The 16,389-nt window shown below is 40.1% G+C and overlaps 1 protein-coding gene across 1 annotated transcript in view; it reads right to left on the reverse strand.

Annotated features, from left to right (window-relative positions):
- AFF2 (AF4/FMR2 family member 2) overlaps nt 3,139-16,389 on the reverse strand; it is a 250,541-nt gene continuing 237,290 nt past the window's right edge. The window contains exons 16-20 of the mRNA XM_021405874.1: nt 16,208-16,279; nt 15,748-15,841; nt 12,321-12,370; nt 9,089-9,303; nt 3,139-4,588 (exon numbers count right to left, since the gene is read on the reverse strand). Coding sequence (XP_021261549.1) covers nt 4,467-4,588; nt 9,089-9,303; nt 12,321-12,370; nt 15,748-15,841; nt 16,208-16,279 — 553 coding nt within the window. The 3' untranslated portion in view covers nt 3,139-4,466. The remainder of the gene's footprint in view (nt 4,589-9,088; nt 9,304-12,320; nt 12,371-15,747; nt 15,842-16,207; nt 16,280-16,389) is intronic.

A 16,389-nucleotide genomic window follows, 5' to 3' on the forward strand; every position in this document is an offset into this window, starting at 1 on the left:
CAAGGAGACAATGGATGCTAATAGGACTATACAAAAACTACAGAAAAACACATTAACAATTCTACCACCACTCTGTACCCATAAGGGTGTCTCCACTTTAAGGCTTTCACATCATTTTTCTGAGTTATGAAGTAATGAGCACAGAACTTTGTTGCAAATCCACATCCAAATCCACAGATACATGCACACGTACACACGTATGCACATTTCAGTACGGTGTGTAGCAGATTTTCTCCTGAGCTCAAAACAAAGAAGCCTAATAATACCTAAATCAGAATCCTTTACTGGCCTCGTTTTTTTCCCAATATTTTAAACTGCACTCACAAAGCTAATCACTGGATTTAGACACCACTGATAAAAATACAATGCAAACGTCTGTTCCAAAGTACCTAAAAACTTAACAGTGGATCTAAACAATTACAATGGAAGAACATCATAAGATCAGTGCATAGAAACTAAGGTCCAGATTCCAATTTCTCAGATTTTGTTTCTTAAGGAGGAACCTTGGCCCTTATTCTTTAAAAAACGCACCCCATGGAAATCAACAAATGTCTCCTATTCTGTCAAAGGAGACCATCTATAAATGAGACAGTATATTAATGGAGAGGCTATTCAAATAATTCGAAGTCCAGATCATACAAGAAAACATAAAATGAAGCTAAAAGAAGCAAGCCGGGAGGGCTGCCATCAACACTGTCAACACAAAGGCACTAAGCTAAACCAGAATGACAATAAAATAAAATAAAATAGCACAAATACTGGGCCAAACCCAGCTATCAAGCATGAATTGTTTATGCTGTTAATTTTCTGTAGTGGAAAGTGTGCATTGTCCTTCCAAAGGAGCCAGCGGACCATGGCTGAAATCAGTGACTGTGGACATGGTTGAGGAAGATGACCCATATAGGATACATCTCAGGCTTTCCCTTCAAGCCCTGCTCTCCTGTACCATGGTTTCTCAACACGCATCATCACACTGCTAGTCACTGCACTCCAAGCAGGACATTGTGCCTCCACATTGGCAGATCCTTCAGTTAAGACCTGCTGCAGCTCTTGACATAGAGGTTAAGTGCTATGTAAATGTCTCGCTTGAGCACTTAGGACTTTGCTGCCATCACACTGTGTACTAATGGAGTTTGGAAATGCTTGCAGTTAGCCCTTTACTTGCATGCTCCTTTCACTGCTGAGCTATGGATATTGTGCAAACCTCCTGAAGTACGGGACACAAATGACAGTCTTGTCAGCTCTGGCCATTTTTTATGAAGCTTGGTTTCCTTCTTACAGTCCAGCTACAGAAATCAAGAGATTACATCAGTGTCTCAATTTCTCACTATTAAAAACAAATATGTCATTTCTGGCCCTCAGCATGACTGAAAAATGCCTGAAAAAGGGTATTGAAATTGGCATCAAAGCTCGTTATCCATAAGGCAATGTACAAACAACAATATATATATATATATTTTAAAGCCATGATTTGGAGCCAATCTTGTGATTTTTGGTGCTGGGTTCATGACTTTGAATGCCCGAAGTGGGCAGTGTTAAGAGCAGACATGGCAAATGCCCATCACACACAGCTTCCCTGTGGATTGCAACAAACAAACAACTTTGTTTGATTAACTCTGCTGGAAATAATATTTCAAGGGGTAAAATGATTCCACAAAGATGACATGTTGGCATTTGAAATGAGATGAATACAGTGCCTGTAAAAGTGCAATAATCCTTAATAACTAACCCAAAAGAAGAATCATCCCCAGGGATAAGAAGGTAATTCACTCTCCATATTTAATTTGTTTCTAAGCTGCTTTTGAAACAAGACTGCTAAATAGTAAGTTGGCTTGTGATCCTAGGCTTGACTGCTGGACTTAATATAATCATGCCATTGATTCAGCATACATTTCAAACTTAGTCACAGGAAGCGAAATCAGGTGGGATAATTCCTTAAGCTGTTTAAGCAAAAGATTGTACATGGGGTACATTTAGAGATAGGAGTCTGTTTACCTCGAGCAACAGGCGAAAGATAACATGCTGTCTGCACTGAGTGACTGCAGCTAACAGTCTTGTGCCTAAAGATTGCATTTCAAACTGTGTTTCAAGACATAGCCTTCATAAATTCATGGCAGTCTAGAGTTTCAGTCTACATTAAAGGAACGGGGGATGACAATGCACTCAATTAGGCTGAGTCTCATCAGCAAGATCTTGCAAAGGGAATGGAAAACTCTGGCTTGTGATAAAACCACCTCAACACTGCTTCATCTGTTAAAAAACAATTCTAGAAGTGTTTTTAAAATAACCCAACACTTTTATTCTACATTTCTGAATTGTTTCCGCTGTTGTGGTTTTATTCATTAGCTGCTGGGGCCAGAATCAGCGTGACAAAGGCTGCAGGATTCATGTTTCAGCCGTGTTACCAAAACCTTCCAAGAACAGATAAGAGCGTATTGACCGCTTCAGGAACAGGAATGTGCAGATAAGACAGGATGTGCATGTTCTGCCAATGTCCTTTGCAGACAGTCAACTCTAAACTGGATGATTTCTCTAATGACGCACCTTGACTATGTTTACAATACAGTCTTGTGGAAAAAAAATTAGCGACTGTTGGTTTTTAAGAAAAGGTAGCATTACAGGCAACGAATACACAACAGCTACAGTAATGTTTGTCTTAAATGTGCACTGGGCAGAGTCCTTAAACTGATCTTATTGCAAATATCCAAGGCCTGCTCTAAAAACCATAACAGTCTGAACATTTTAAATGCAAATTTGTCTTATTTATCTGGTTGCAACCCAGTGAGTAGAATCCAATAACTCACCAGATTAAAGGATATACAGGATTATATAGCAGAAGGTAATTGCAATTAACTAATATCTGGATGGCATTTAAACACATATTGTATTATTTCAATGAGATGAGACAGAATAATATTTACATTGCTATGAGCATTTTCTGTTTACAGAAATGGAATTTACAGTTCAGTAAGGTATGCAGGCATTACATCAAGAATGAGATGAGACCATTTAAAGTCTTGTGAATTATTGATATAAATTCATTTTGTTTTGTTTCATGCACCGGCGCTTCTTGCAGTGGCACCAGAAGAGCAGTGCAGTTTATATCAAGAGAAAAAAAAGAAGAGGAAAGAGCAAATGTGAAATGGTGTAATTTATTCACAATTGCTTTGAAATTCTATCTGAATTGTCTCATTATTATTCACGCATTAGAAAAATGGTCCGAAACACGACAGCATGGGTAAATAGATGCAGAGCTTGGAAAACAGGTAATTTGACTGCAGTATTCATGGCCATTATTAAACAAATGTTATATTGCTTTTGGGTAAATCCGTTGATTTTATTTAATTTATCATTGTTTTCATGATAGCAAGGTAAGTAATACCACTTGTTTCTAATGCTCTGAAATGAACAAAACAGGTGTAAATTGATGCTGCATGGAATTACATTGTTTCAACAGAAGTTGGTTAGTTGAACGTCCAGAGAGTTTCATGAAGAATCTGCATACACTTCTTATTAATGGAGTTTTACATACAATATCAATGCTTAGAATGTAGCATTCCCGTTAAAATCTGCTTTCACTGAGTCACTATGCAAGAAGAGATTGTTCTGTGATGAAAAATCTTGGATGAGTATTCGTTTGAGACTAACAGTAAAACTGAAAGGAAATTCACAGATTCAGTATAGGAATAGCAGATGAGACTATGAAAGCTAATACTTCGAAATTGCCTAAAAACTGCAATAAATTGTGCTGCCTACTGAAATTGTTAAGCCAACAATAAACAGGTAGAATGGAATATCAAAACCTCATTGCATAGTGTGTCATCTTTCTTTAATGAGGCATTCCTTCAACCTTTTACCTCTTAACACCTTTGGTGATCTTACATTATGTACCTGTAAGATATTCAATGTTTTCTTCTGGAGATTAAGCCTATTGGAAGTATGAAATCTTAGCAATGTACTGTGTAAGGTAATGATGCCAGAATTAAGTGGCGAAAAGCTTGGTACAGGTTCAGAAGATGATTTTGAGTGAATAGCTATAAATTCTACTAATTTATTTCAGAAGGGACTTCTCATATATACCCTCAAATATTTAAGACGCTTTGTACTATTTCTCAGGAATCCGTATCTTCTCAAAGTGCTTTTTTGTTTTCACTTGAAGGCAGCATGGACTTAAAACAATACTGCAGGGAATGTACCGTTCCATAAAGCACATAAGGATGGCAGGATCCGGGAGACACAAGGCATAGAAAATTGTCGAAAATGATTAGGTGGTACAACACATACTGCTCTTGAGTCATAAGTTCCATTTATGATGACTTCTACTTCCAATAGATAGGATATTAAAAAAGGCAATAAAAATGAAGTTACATGAATAAATTTCCAGAAATGAGTGGAGTTCCACCAGTGATCGTCTGTGCGCTGGTAGAGGTAGAAGAATGGGGATGTTATGAGCAGGGCAGCAGTCACTACAACAAATGAGCCTCAATGCGGAGCCAGTGGAGTCCTTGGCGAACGTAACGAACCAGATTGGTCATACTGCTGTGTTGTGTTAAGGGTCCCATCACTGAGTCCAGGTCTACAAAGAATTCTGCAATACACAGGAAACAGAAGTTACTGTTTTGGGCAATGGTACAGAAATACATGGATTACCATGATTTCACACACAGTAGCAGCAGTGCATTTTGTGAGTTCCTATGACCTTGTGCACATGAGTACATGGGCAGTAGGAAAGAACTAAACAAAGGCAACAAAACATATAAACAGGTCAAATTAGACTCTCCATGCTGGAAGCAAACCCCAGCGTGGTATGACTGCTTGCTACAATGATATTCGCTTTCAGTCAGCAGCCTAGGCTGTGACAATGAACTGTGGCACTTCCTTTTCCATGCTGCACTTTCTCCTGGGCATGAAGAACTAGTCTGCATCTTAAAAATCCTTCTTGCTCTTTCTCCTAGCCTCCCATTTCTGCTTCTCCCATTGCACCAGTTTTGGTCATTTGCTCATTCTGTCACAGCTTCAGGCTCCAGAGGACGTGTTTGGAGAAGAAAGAGAGGAGGAAGAGGAGAGGGGGAACAGGGCAGAAAAACAGCAACTAGGAGATAGGAACCTCAAAGGGGAAAGAGGAGATGGGAAAGGCCCCTGGGATTTGCTGCTGGGAAGGATTAACAAGAAATCACCCAACAGAGAGCCACAGGTAGAAAGAACACATAGGTTGAGAGAACAAAGTATACGGTGTGCTGGATGTTCTCTGGGTGAAAAGCTAATCCTGTTATGGTCAACAAACGCTTCCTAACTGCTTTCAGTGGAGAACTGATATTTGTCCTCTATTGTCTCACAGAATTTTGCTCACCAGGGCTCAGGCATTCCCACACATGCAAAATTTACACTATATTTAGGAGAGTGAGAGCCTAGTCTCAGTTAAAGGCCTTTCAGAGTCAGATAACAACCAACAATCACAACAATGGCTCAGACCTTGCATTCTCACCCTATCTACAATCCAATGTGAGGCACGCAGCCAACTAACGCTGCATTGGCTGCTGGTCTGGAGAGCAGATGCCAGGTACAAAACCATTATCAATATTTTCTTCAGCAAGTGAGTGCTGCTTTGAGGTTTTCTATCCAAGTATTGACAGCCTGACCCTGGTCAGCATGAAAGCTACAGTACTATCACAGCACAAAGTGATTTGGCTGGAGGCAAGCATATAATGAAAGCTTAGAGCTATCACCAGTTGTGTTAAGATGCTGCAGCTAGCAGTTACTCTTCATCTTCCTTCCTCTGTCTTTTATTCCCCTCCTCCAGTGTGAAATCAATAAAGTTAAGGAGTGAAAAAACTTGCTGTCTTGCTTGCATTCTAGTTACCTCATTGTGGGCTCAAATAAATAATAATAAGTTTTAACACTGAGAATTCACCTTAAAGCTTAATTTTGGTTTAACAACCTGAAAATATTTCTTAAAAAAAGCTACAGGCACTGAAGCCACTTATTAAACTCATGTGAAAGAACAGGCCTTTATCACTACAGAGCTGACAGTTTTCTACTGTAGACAAAAAGCGCTGCCGTCTTCGGAAGCTTTAAAAAAATATCTCTTTTGGTAAAGTCAGCTGAGAGTTTGATGGTGTGAATGGTGAAGAACTCTCTCGGCGATCCACCATGAAGCAGTACATTGGTCGGCTTGGGGAAGTTTGTCATTTTGCCTGCAGATACAGGTTTCATGACAAATGCCATCTATTTTCCCACACATTCTAAGCTCCACGGACATGGGGAAATTCAACCAGAGGTACACAGCAGTATGTTCCCGCTTTTCTTTTCAAACCACATCGGCTTGGCAGGTCATAGTTCTGCTGCTCTTCCCCTTGCTATGCCTTTTTATTTTAATGGCACATCTTTTGTCAAGCTGACAAGAAAGGCTTCTGTCTCCTGCTCTGAGCCAGTTGGACATGAGTCAAGTCCAAACTGGGAGTGTGGCATACTTAGAGGAACACAAAACCTAAGCTGACAGCCATGCACATGGGGAGGCTTCAGAGCTCCCATAATGTGGCGGAGATCTCTTGTGTCTGCACGGACATGACCAAAGAAACATCTGTGACAGCAGTAAGACCCAGAAGTAAAGGCTATTAGATGTTACAATGACGGGGCCACATTTTTATTTGAACTATGTTAGCTCATCAGGCACATGTCCTTGGGCAAGACAACCCCCGTGAATTCAGAAGACGACAGAAACAATGAGAGCTGAGCACAAAAAAAAAAAAAAAAAAAAAAAAAAAAAAGAAAGTGACTAGATCTGTTTTTTTGACAGAAAATTCATTTCCCATTTAAATGTTTGCTTTTTCTCCCCTCTCCCCTTCCGTCCCACACCTCCCTCCCCCCCGCCTTTTTTTGGAGGACACTGACTGGGGACCATTCTTACTTCCAGGAAACAAGAAATCTCCTTTTTTTTTTTTTTTTTTTTTTTTTTTTTAAGATGTACTGACTGACTAAACACCCCTAAATCAGAAACCAAGAGATTTGTTCTTTACTTGGGCCTCAAGGCAGAGTCTGAGGTTTGCACCTGTCCTGTTTGCTTTCCTGAGACATGTTGAACGCTCAGTCCCCAGGCCAGCGAACCAGAGCTTGTGCATGGCAACAGCCGGTCCAGCTGGATAAGGTGGATTACTTACAGCAATGCGATAACCAGTGAGTCCTGTCACAGCCAGCAAGATATTGGGGTTTTGAATGATGTGAGAGATTCAGGTGACAAGTACTAAACATCATTACAGGTAGAGTTCATCAAATTCTGTAATATTTTTCATGTAATAATGTCTTAGATATAACCTTCTCCAAATGAAATCTGTCATGTGATAGATATGCCTATCACAGCAGTTCACATATATTTTTATTACAGCATGCATTTTTCAAACTGCAGTTTAATTGTGTTTAAGTATGCAACTTTAAATCTAGTATTTAATTAGAAATGAGGTATATTTTCAGATGTAAAGACAGACACACTGTAGCACATATGAAACTCTGATCTCTCTCCAATGGATTATAACACTTAAATGAAATTTGAAGTAACACGAACTTTCCATTCACTGTAACAAGGCTGCAGGTTGTGAAACAAGATATGAAGGAACAGGGCACAACCCTAGACATCTTGCCCATGTGAGAAACTCTTATTTATTCATCCAATCCCACTAAAGTCAAGGGACTGCTCATCTGAATAAAGATTACTTCTATGTGGCTTTGAAGAATTGGGCTTATCTGATTGTAAATCAAAAGGAGAACAAAGAAGAGTGTTGAGGGAGAAAAGCAGAAAGAGCCAGCAGGTTTTTTCTCATCCAGCTCTAGGACTGATAACAGCAGTGCCTGGGTACATTTTCTGTCTGTTGGCTGAATGCCTGAGCTATTTTGATTCAATACCAAGCAGAACATTTAACAACTCCACAACACACAGGGCTAATTACAAGCCTATCACCATCTTTCTCCTATCAGAGCATCCTTCTGCATTCCCACCATAATATTCTTCAGTACATTTGACAGGGAATCACTTTCATACTTTGTGAAAATGGATGCAAATATGGAAAAAATCCAAAACATTACTAAATTAACCAGTGCGAACAAAGGCAAGAAGTAGTGGGGAGGACTGGACAGAACGTCAGTCCTCACCTGGGGATTGATCATTATGACCCACCATTCAGACATAAAAACCTGTAAATCTCAAGCTTGCTTTCTCTAACTCAGTGGAAATTTGCCACTGACATTAATGAGACTAAGATCAAACTGCATACAGCAAGCTCGTTTGTCAGGGGAAGTCAGCCATCTGAAATCCTGGTATAATTTAAGAGAATGAGCCAATTCATGACGAGAATATTTCCCAGTTAGGCTCTGTACCTCCAGTGTCAAAGAAAGCTTTGTCAATGATTTCTGTAAGCCCATGGCTGGAATCTGAATAATTACGTTATCACGGGGCAGCTCACAGATGGCCAATAATGGCCAAATCTGTCCTGTAGTTACACCTCTGCAACTCCACTATACTCAATATAACCTACTCTCAAACTGCTTGGCAAAACTCTTTTGAAATAACTGCAGTAAAGACTTACATTTTGATGTTAGGAATAAGTAAGTAGATTTGCAATCCAAAATAGGAAAGCCAAGGTTGTGTTTTTCAGTAGGCATGTCCTAACCAGACTCCTTGCATAAATATAACATCTAATGTTTGCTTTACCATCCCAACCAGCATTTTAATAGTCTTAAACTGGTTGACAGAGCAGTCTGAAAATAACCTCAGTGCTCTATGAGAAGCTGAAACTGTGAATGAATTTGCAGACTCAAAAGCTCTCATCACTTGGGGCTCATGTTTGCTAAATTATTTGCCAGCTGCTCTGATAACCCCACGTTCAGCTTGTTACACATCTCCCCTCTGTGCTTGACAAGAGAAGATATGCCTTGGCTACAGTGACCAGCAAGCAGATTTGGTCTGTTCGCTCAAGCTGTCACAGTTGTGTTCTTAGATGTGGTGGTTCTGGGTCCAGCTCCAAATAAGACCTATGAGAACAGAAAGCAAGCTAAAGCAGATAAGCCAGAGCAGACAAGGAAGAAGCATGCAGGGCACCTTTATTCTCCTTAGTCAGCTTGTCAGCCATGTCCCAGTGCTCATAGCTTCGCAGGACGTTGTTGGTGATGTTGACGTGGCTGGCAGCCATGTGGTGGATGCGCTGAGGGATGGTGATGGTCCCCGCTGAGGAGGAGCCAGCGGTGCCCGCGCTGCCTCCAGCAGAGCTAACAGGGGATGGACTCAGGGACATGGGCGATGGTGTTTCTGTGCTCCTGCAAGAGAAAAAGGGAGAGTGAGTCCCCTTTGTGCACACTGCCATCCTAAATGCACTTGAAAAACCAACTCTGCACCCCAGCAAGGCGAGAATGTGCAATAGGATCTCCTGGTTTTATGAGAGAGGAGAGCTTATAAACTGGGACTGATTGAAAATAAAAAGGGATTTAATTCTCCCTACAAATGAAGGTGTTATTTAAAAAAAAAACAACACATGTATCTATCATAAAAATAGAGTAATCTTTCAGAGAAAGAAATATCTCATAGCTGCAATGATTTTTCTACCTGCTGCCAGAAGCTGCTATGGCAGTTAGAAAACGCTCAATGTGCAATATTGGCTTATTATTAAAGCACTTTGTGGAAACCACAATGACAGTTTGCCCCAAATGCAGTCACCACAGTAAGTAAAGTGCGAGTCTTAAAAGCACCCTGCAGAGCAGTGTTAGGAGCTAAGGGTACTGCAGGATTATGAATATCTCTATAGGATTCTTTAAGACTGGCTATGGAGATTTGGGCCTAATTGCCTACAGTTCATCTGCACAAGTTTATACAGAGCAGTGTTTTAAGTTCCCTACTTAGAGCAGTACTAATGTTCTAATATAGATTTTCCTTTAATTCCAGCACCTACTGGCTGCAGGCAGCGTGGAGGCCGGCACAGCAAGCTCACATTTAGAGCTGTGCTGGGCTGAATGCTCACATACAGCTATTCTCCTTGAAAACTGGTTTCAGCAAACAAGATCAAGGGTTCCAAAAATCTCTCCTCTTGCACCCATTTGGAAGCACTTACCAAAACAAATGCATTCGATTTACTACGGAGCACACATGAAATGCAGGGTCAAGATGCTCCTGCTGCTCTCTGCATGAAGCAAAGACCCCAAAACTCTCTGGGCATGGGTGAGCTCCCTCTCTGGAGCTGCAGCCATCGATGTACAACAGCATACCTCTCACTCAGGCTTGCTACGGTCCTGATCCAAACCCCAGGGTAGAAAGGTTCCTCTTGGCTTTATGAGCCACCAACAATCATCCTAACCATAAAGCCCAGGCACAGACCTGCCGTGCTGACACCCTGCAGGGACAGCGCTGGGCTAACAGGTATTTACAGCAACAGATCTTGCTGCAGATTTTCCTGCAGTGCCCTGCTATTCCCAGTGCTCAACAACAGACTCCTCAGGATGTGATACATCCTTTTTCCAGAGCTGGAGAACAAGTTAATTCAGCAGCCAGTAGCTTTTAACACAGCTTATGTGTTACGGTTTAAGCATGTCCTACGGCACAAATGCTTTATTTTTAAGTCTCAAAGCATCCTGGTTACTTGACATGCCACAGCGTCTTTAATGCACAGAAGAACTGAACTATACTCAATTAGGTCTGGGAGCAGTTAAAAATCATAAGAATCTGAGGGGACTGGGAGTATTTTGTTTGAGCCTCTTACAACGAGCTGACGCACTTCTGCCAAATAAAGCACATTGTTCATTGGATTTACCCTGTTGTGCACAGCCATTATTACTGTGGCGAGTCTATTAAATCTCTCTATTTTTTGCTTTGTGTCGCTAGAGGTGGGAAACATTTCTGTAATGAAACCAGGGAAAACTTGTTTCATTGCCAGCCTGGAACTCAGGCCAACTTCATGGAGGTTCACAATCCTTTCAAAGAAAAGTGGCCAGAAATTCCAGTAAACCAAGTTGAGATTTTTGCTAGTTCGAAATCCTGAGCCAGACAACACTTCATGGCAATAGGTAAGTTTTGCTTTGTTCAGAATAAGATTTAAGAATATCCTGCTGTCTCCTCATCTCAAACCAGGCCACTGATCTGCCTCCAGTGGTGCCACATCCTGACGGTGTTTGGTCACTCCTGTGAGGCGTGTGGCTTCTCCTCCCATCTGGTAGAAAAGCGCAGAAGAATAAGAAGAAACTGTAGAGCCAGCAGCCCTGGGGAAGGCAGAGTGTATGCTCCCAGTGGGAGCATCAGGCCTAGAGCCACACACTAAAATATTTCAAAATATCTAAGACAGTATTTTCCTTCAAGCAAAATGATGGAATTTCTGGTTTTGCACTGATTCCGAATAAAGTTTGTATGAAACTTTCAATTCTTTGTGAGCCCCACTACAGTTGTATTATTTTGTTTACTCATTTAGTTGCTCAGAAATGCCTAACAGTCATTTCTTCTCATGAATCACCAGGAAGAGCCCATTAACGAAAATAATTTTTACCTAGAATTCAGCCTGCTCAAACAAAGAAAGAATGAAAGGTCAAGTCCTCCTCCTTTGTTTTATCTGTATGTGTGGCCAGGAGAAAGGAGCAGTAGAAGCGTGTGCCAGATGGCAATAGTTGTCACAAGCTGTAGGCAAGGTTGCAGCAGCAACACACCTTCATTGACCAGCAGACCATAACCGCATTACTCTGGTTTCACATTTCAGGCGAGGGTGTTAGTATAGAGCCTCTGATAATTGGTTGACTAAGTGCCCTCACATTTTCACCACTATTACGCCTCCAGTTTTATTAAACTGCACTTATCATATATCAATGAAAAATTCATCGGTCTTACGTTACTGAACGAATCAGTGAAAAATCACTGCAATGAAGGTTAACTTTAGTTTGGCTTCCTGAAATGACATGGTTCTTGCTAGCTAATTAACAGATATTTTTATGGCCTTCATTTGGCTGGAGAAGCAAACCGTTAAAGAATTCAGCACAGACTCACCATGGCTGCTTTCAGACTTATGAGGAACAAAGAGGAAGGTGTGTTTCACCTCTCCCTTCCCACCCACCTTGGATCACTCACATGGGTAACTAATTTAGCACAGTGGGAACTTCTCATCCCCACAAGCCAAAGGCAGCTATATTGACCATTAACCTTTAAGATCAATTCTGTAGCCTGCTGGATATTTGAAACATACCCGTAGCTCCTAAACCACTGTGTCATGGCCTTGCCTTTGCCTTTAAAGGCACCCAAGCATTTCCCCCCCATCTTGGAAACACTTGCTCCCGGATAGAAGTATTTAGCAGAAAATACTCACTTTCCATTGCCGCCCCAAGGTGAGGGGGCCTGTGAGGCTTTTGAAGAGTTCTGCAAGTACAAAACCAAAATGTAAATAAAAGAGATTCAAGTAGGATGAAGTACATGAATACTGATGATTAAAGGTCCCACACGGCCTAGTTTAGCTGCAAGAGCTGCAGTGCATGTAGCAGAACAGCAACCCTACACATTGGTCTCATAATCAAGCAGCCAGTGGATGACTGGTAGGTTCCAGCCAGTAGCATGAAAGTCACTTGATGAACAAGAGAATGCAGTGAAGCCCCAGCAAAAACAAAGGCAATTTAGAAAGAATTGGTTTAATTACTATTTAAACTTATTCTATAAAGTAAGCTCTTCAGAGTGCAAATGACTTCTTGTCTTTAGGGAGACCTGCAGTCATTTAATTGGAAACAAAAAGAATTCTTGTTGATGCCTTACCAAAATGCAGTTCCCCCAGGTTACTAGGGAAGTTGTCTTGGGATTCAGACAGTAGGAGAAACAAAATTTCTACATGAGCAACTGCTTGAATGTTCTTGTTTTTATGTATTTTATTTGCATGAATGGACTTTCCTTACCTGCTTAGTCAATTTGACTCTCACATCTGTATAGCATCTTGTACAACTCTCTACAAAGACTGCAAAGCAACAACTGAGCCCAGATTTTTTCCAGCCTTGCTCAGACTGGATAGTACTGCTCTTAATTCCCATAAAAACACTAGTTTTACGGCAGAAGCCATCTATGCGTGCTCTCTGACAACAACTTGTTGTTGTTGTTGTTTTGTTGTTGAGGTCCCTTGCAAAAAGGTCAGCAGCAGTGAAAATTCAGACAAATTTCACCAATTCTCTGCAAAGAATTACCATTGTTACTACAAGATTCATCTGATTCCCATAGTTGCTATGTTCCATGTGGGGCACAGAGATTCAGTGGAGCTCAGGAACATGCAGCTGACTCTGAGAGTAAACTCCTATCCCTGATTTCTAAATTATAGCTGAACTTGCCAAAAACTATTGACCAAAGCAGAAAACACTGCCCAAACTTAACAGTGCCGCCTGTACAGCACACCACTGCACGTCATTAAAGACGTGAGCATGAACTGGAACATTCTCTGCAGAGCACATATAATGTATATTTTTGCCACCAGCACATATGCAAGAAGCAGGCAGATCCTAAACTGCCCTGGAAAGTCTTCAGAGATGAAGAAGCAGCTTTGAGATTAGATTCTGCCATTTGGCGATTGTTTCTCACAGTATCTGGAGTAAGTATCTCAAGACTAGACCTTGATGAGAGGTACTTATTTGACAATTATACCAAGGACTACTGACAACAAATTTTCAAAGAAGTTAAGCATTTTCCTGAAATTCATAGGTGAAACAAAAGAAATGATGTCACTTCTGCTGATTTTACAAAATTTGATTTCAATTTTAAGCAGTTATGCTTTGACTATATTTTAATCCAAATTGTTTCTGAATTTCAAAACATTTTTTATGATCGAAAAGTTATTTTGAAACATCTAACTGGAAATTAATCAGAACCAGCTCTGCCCACAAATGGTTTCAATTTGAACAAAGTGGCAGTTGTGAGGAAAAACAGAAAAAACAATTCTATCAAAATATTAATCTCCGGCTCTGCTGTAAGCACTGGGCTGTTTTTCACAATTAAAATTGTGCAAAACTTTGAATAACAATTCCATTAAAACAGTTAATCCATTTAACTTATATTAAAGGGTCTTGCTGGCGAGCACAGAGAACATTGCGCAGCAATACAAAACCAATATGTATTTAATAGCTCCCATTCTTGTCTTTTCTCCTTGTATGCATTCACTACAAAAAGATCCTGAATATATAATCTGTATACACTCAAAAGCTATTTCTAGCAAACAAGTTGCAGTGGCCCATAACATACATCCAGCAACATCACCTGAAATACTCAGCTACAATTAGAAAGCCTGAAAACAGCTTTGGGGGCATTTTTTTAATTACTTTTTAATTTTTTTCCTCTTCTGGTCTTATGCTGGGAGAAGAAATATGTTCTTCATTGTATATATGCTCCTTACTTCGCACAGCTAGAGAATGTAAAGTGATTTTAAGGGAAAAGAGAATCACATCCCCCTTCCCTCATCAACCCTTCCTTTGTTTTTAACAAATCATTCCTGTTTGCTGATAAGGTCTAATAATCATTTTTTTAAGAGACAACCTATATCTATCCTGGACAAAATCTGAAATGAAAGGAATGCATTTCATGAAATGCTGAAGCTATCAACACGTCTGGTTCAAATATTATTTGCTGCACAAACTCCCGATTGAAAACTCACTGAAGACAACACAAGAACCCCCAATGATTTCAAGACATCCTCCAGGCAGAAGGTCAGAAGTTCTGTTACTGAATTACCAAGATACATAGACACAGTCAAGTGTCTATGTATCACACATAGACCAACAGTCAAGTCAGGGCTGAATGGCGGCTGGTAGCAAGTTCATAGTGGAGTTCTACAGCCGAACGACCATTTCATTTACATGAAAATGTTAAAGCTGCATTGTTAGGAGATTTAGCAGTTTGCAGTACTAGTACATCAAAGCCTGGGCCAAGGAGGCTGAAAAAAAACCAAAAAAGACGGATGGGCTGCCATAGCAGCACAACAAGACAATAACAGAATAGTACGTAGTAACCAAGTACAAGAATAAATGCGTGCTTCAAACTGCATTAACTAGCAAAATATACATATCAGAACCTTGGGAGAAATGAAGAAAGATTCTGTTTCATAATTTAGAGAAAGTGAGAACTTGTACTTATGCTGGATAAACAGCAGTTGACAAAGTAGAGGAAAACATCACTAAGTCAGAACAGTCATTTGCTCTTCACTCTTTCAAGGCAAAGGAAAACATTCAAGACAGATATGGCTATCTGAAGTTCCTCATAAACAGGTAGTGCTAAAGGCAGCTCCTATTGAGGCCGAGCTTTAAGGCAGCACGCAGACTTGTGCTGGAGATAGCTGAACCCAGCTAAAGAAGAGTCCAAAAAAATCTGAGAGTCTGCAATAAGCTTCAGAACACCCACCTGAATTTAAAATCTAAATTTAACTAAGTAAAGCCTAAAGAACTGCTTTATTATGGTTTTCCGGGGGGTCATTGCATAATCACTTACACATCAAAGTCCCAAAAGTATCTGTTTCCTTTACAAAATCTTGCATAAACATTACACGGAATTGAGAATAACGTTATTTTAGTAAAGTTACTGAGTATGGTCTTTTGAATCAAGTGACTAATCCAAAATCCCTCAAATCACTTCTGTCCCCTACAGCCACCCTCCCTACGTTTCCCAGGGGAGAGGTTAAATGGGAGACCTTTAAGTCATGCAGTTACACTGTGAGAGCTCACAGTGCCAGTATGAATTTCATTTCATACCAATAAATTAAACAGAGTAAAGATTACCTTAAAATATTCCATCAGAGATCTGGAGTACTTCATAGCATGGTCCTTCTTTAGTTTAAACATTCTCAAGTAGAGAAGTGATAAGCATCGGTAGCTATGGTAATTAGGAAAGGATTATGTTAATTCCATTGCTTAATGAAACTTATAAACTGAAGGTAAAAAAAAAAGAAAGGTAAAAAAGCTGGCCTATATTTTGTGGTTTCTGTTCTAAGGTTAGATTTTGAAACATAAGCAAATGGAAGGAAAAAAAAAGGTCAAAAGCATTAAAATCTGATCTTGATAAGAATATAAATTAGAAGAATAAATGTTTAGTCAGCTGCTGAAGAAATCCATTAGTTATCCTTTAATAGTTTAATGGAAAACAAGAATAATGATCTTCCGTAAGCTGCTTAAGTAATTCAGTACTTTTAAAGTCCTCCTCAAGATTTCAGCTGCTTCTCATTGTCACAGTGGGACTTACCATAAAACTGCTAGTTTCTTGTCCCCTTCTGTGGCAGAAGAGCCTGTGAAATTCTTGAGCCTCATTGCATACCTTGTGAGAAAGGTAAGGAGAGAAGAAACACATGTTCAGATGTTTCTAGAAATACTAGCAACACACTGAAAAGTAACAGATGCACAAAGGTATGGTTCCCAACCTCAACA

This window comes from Numida meleagris, chromosome 8, assembly GCF_002078875.1.
Source record: "Numida meleagris isolate 19003 breed g44 Domestic line chromosome 8, NumMel1.0, whole genome shotgun sequence".
Lineage (NCBI taxonomy): Eukaryota > Metazoa > Chordata > Aves > Galliformes > Numididae > Numida > Numida meleagris.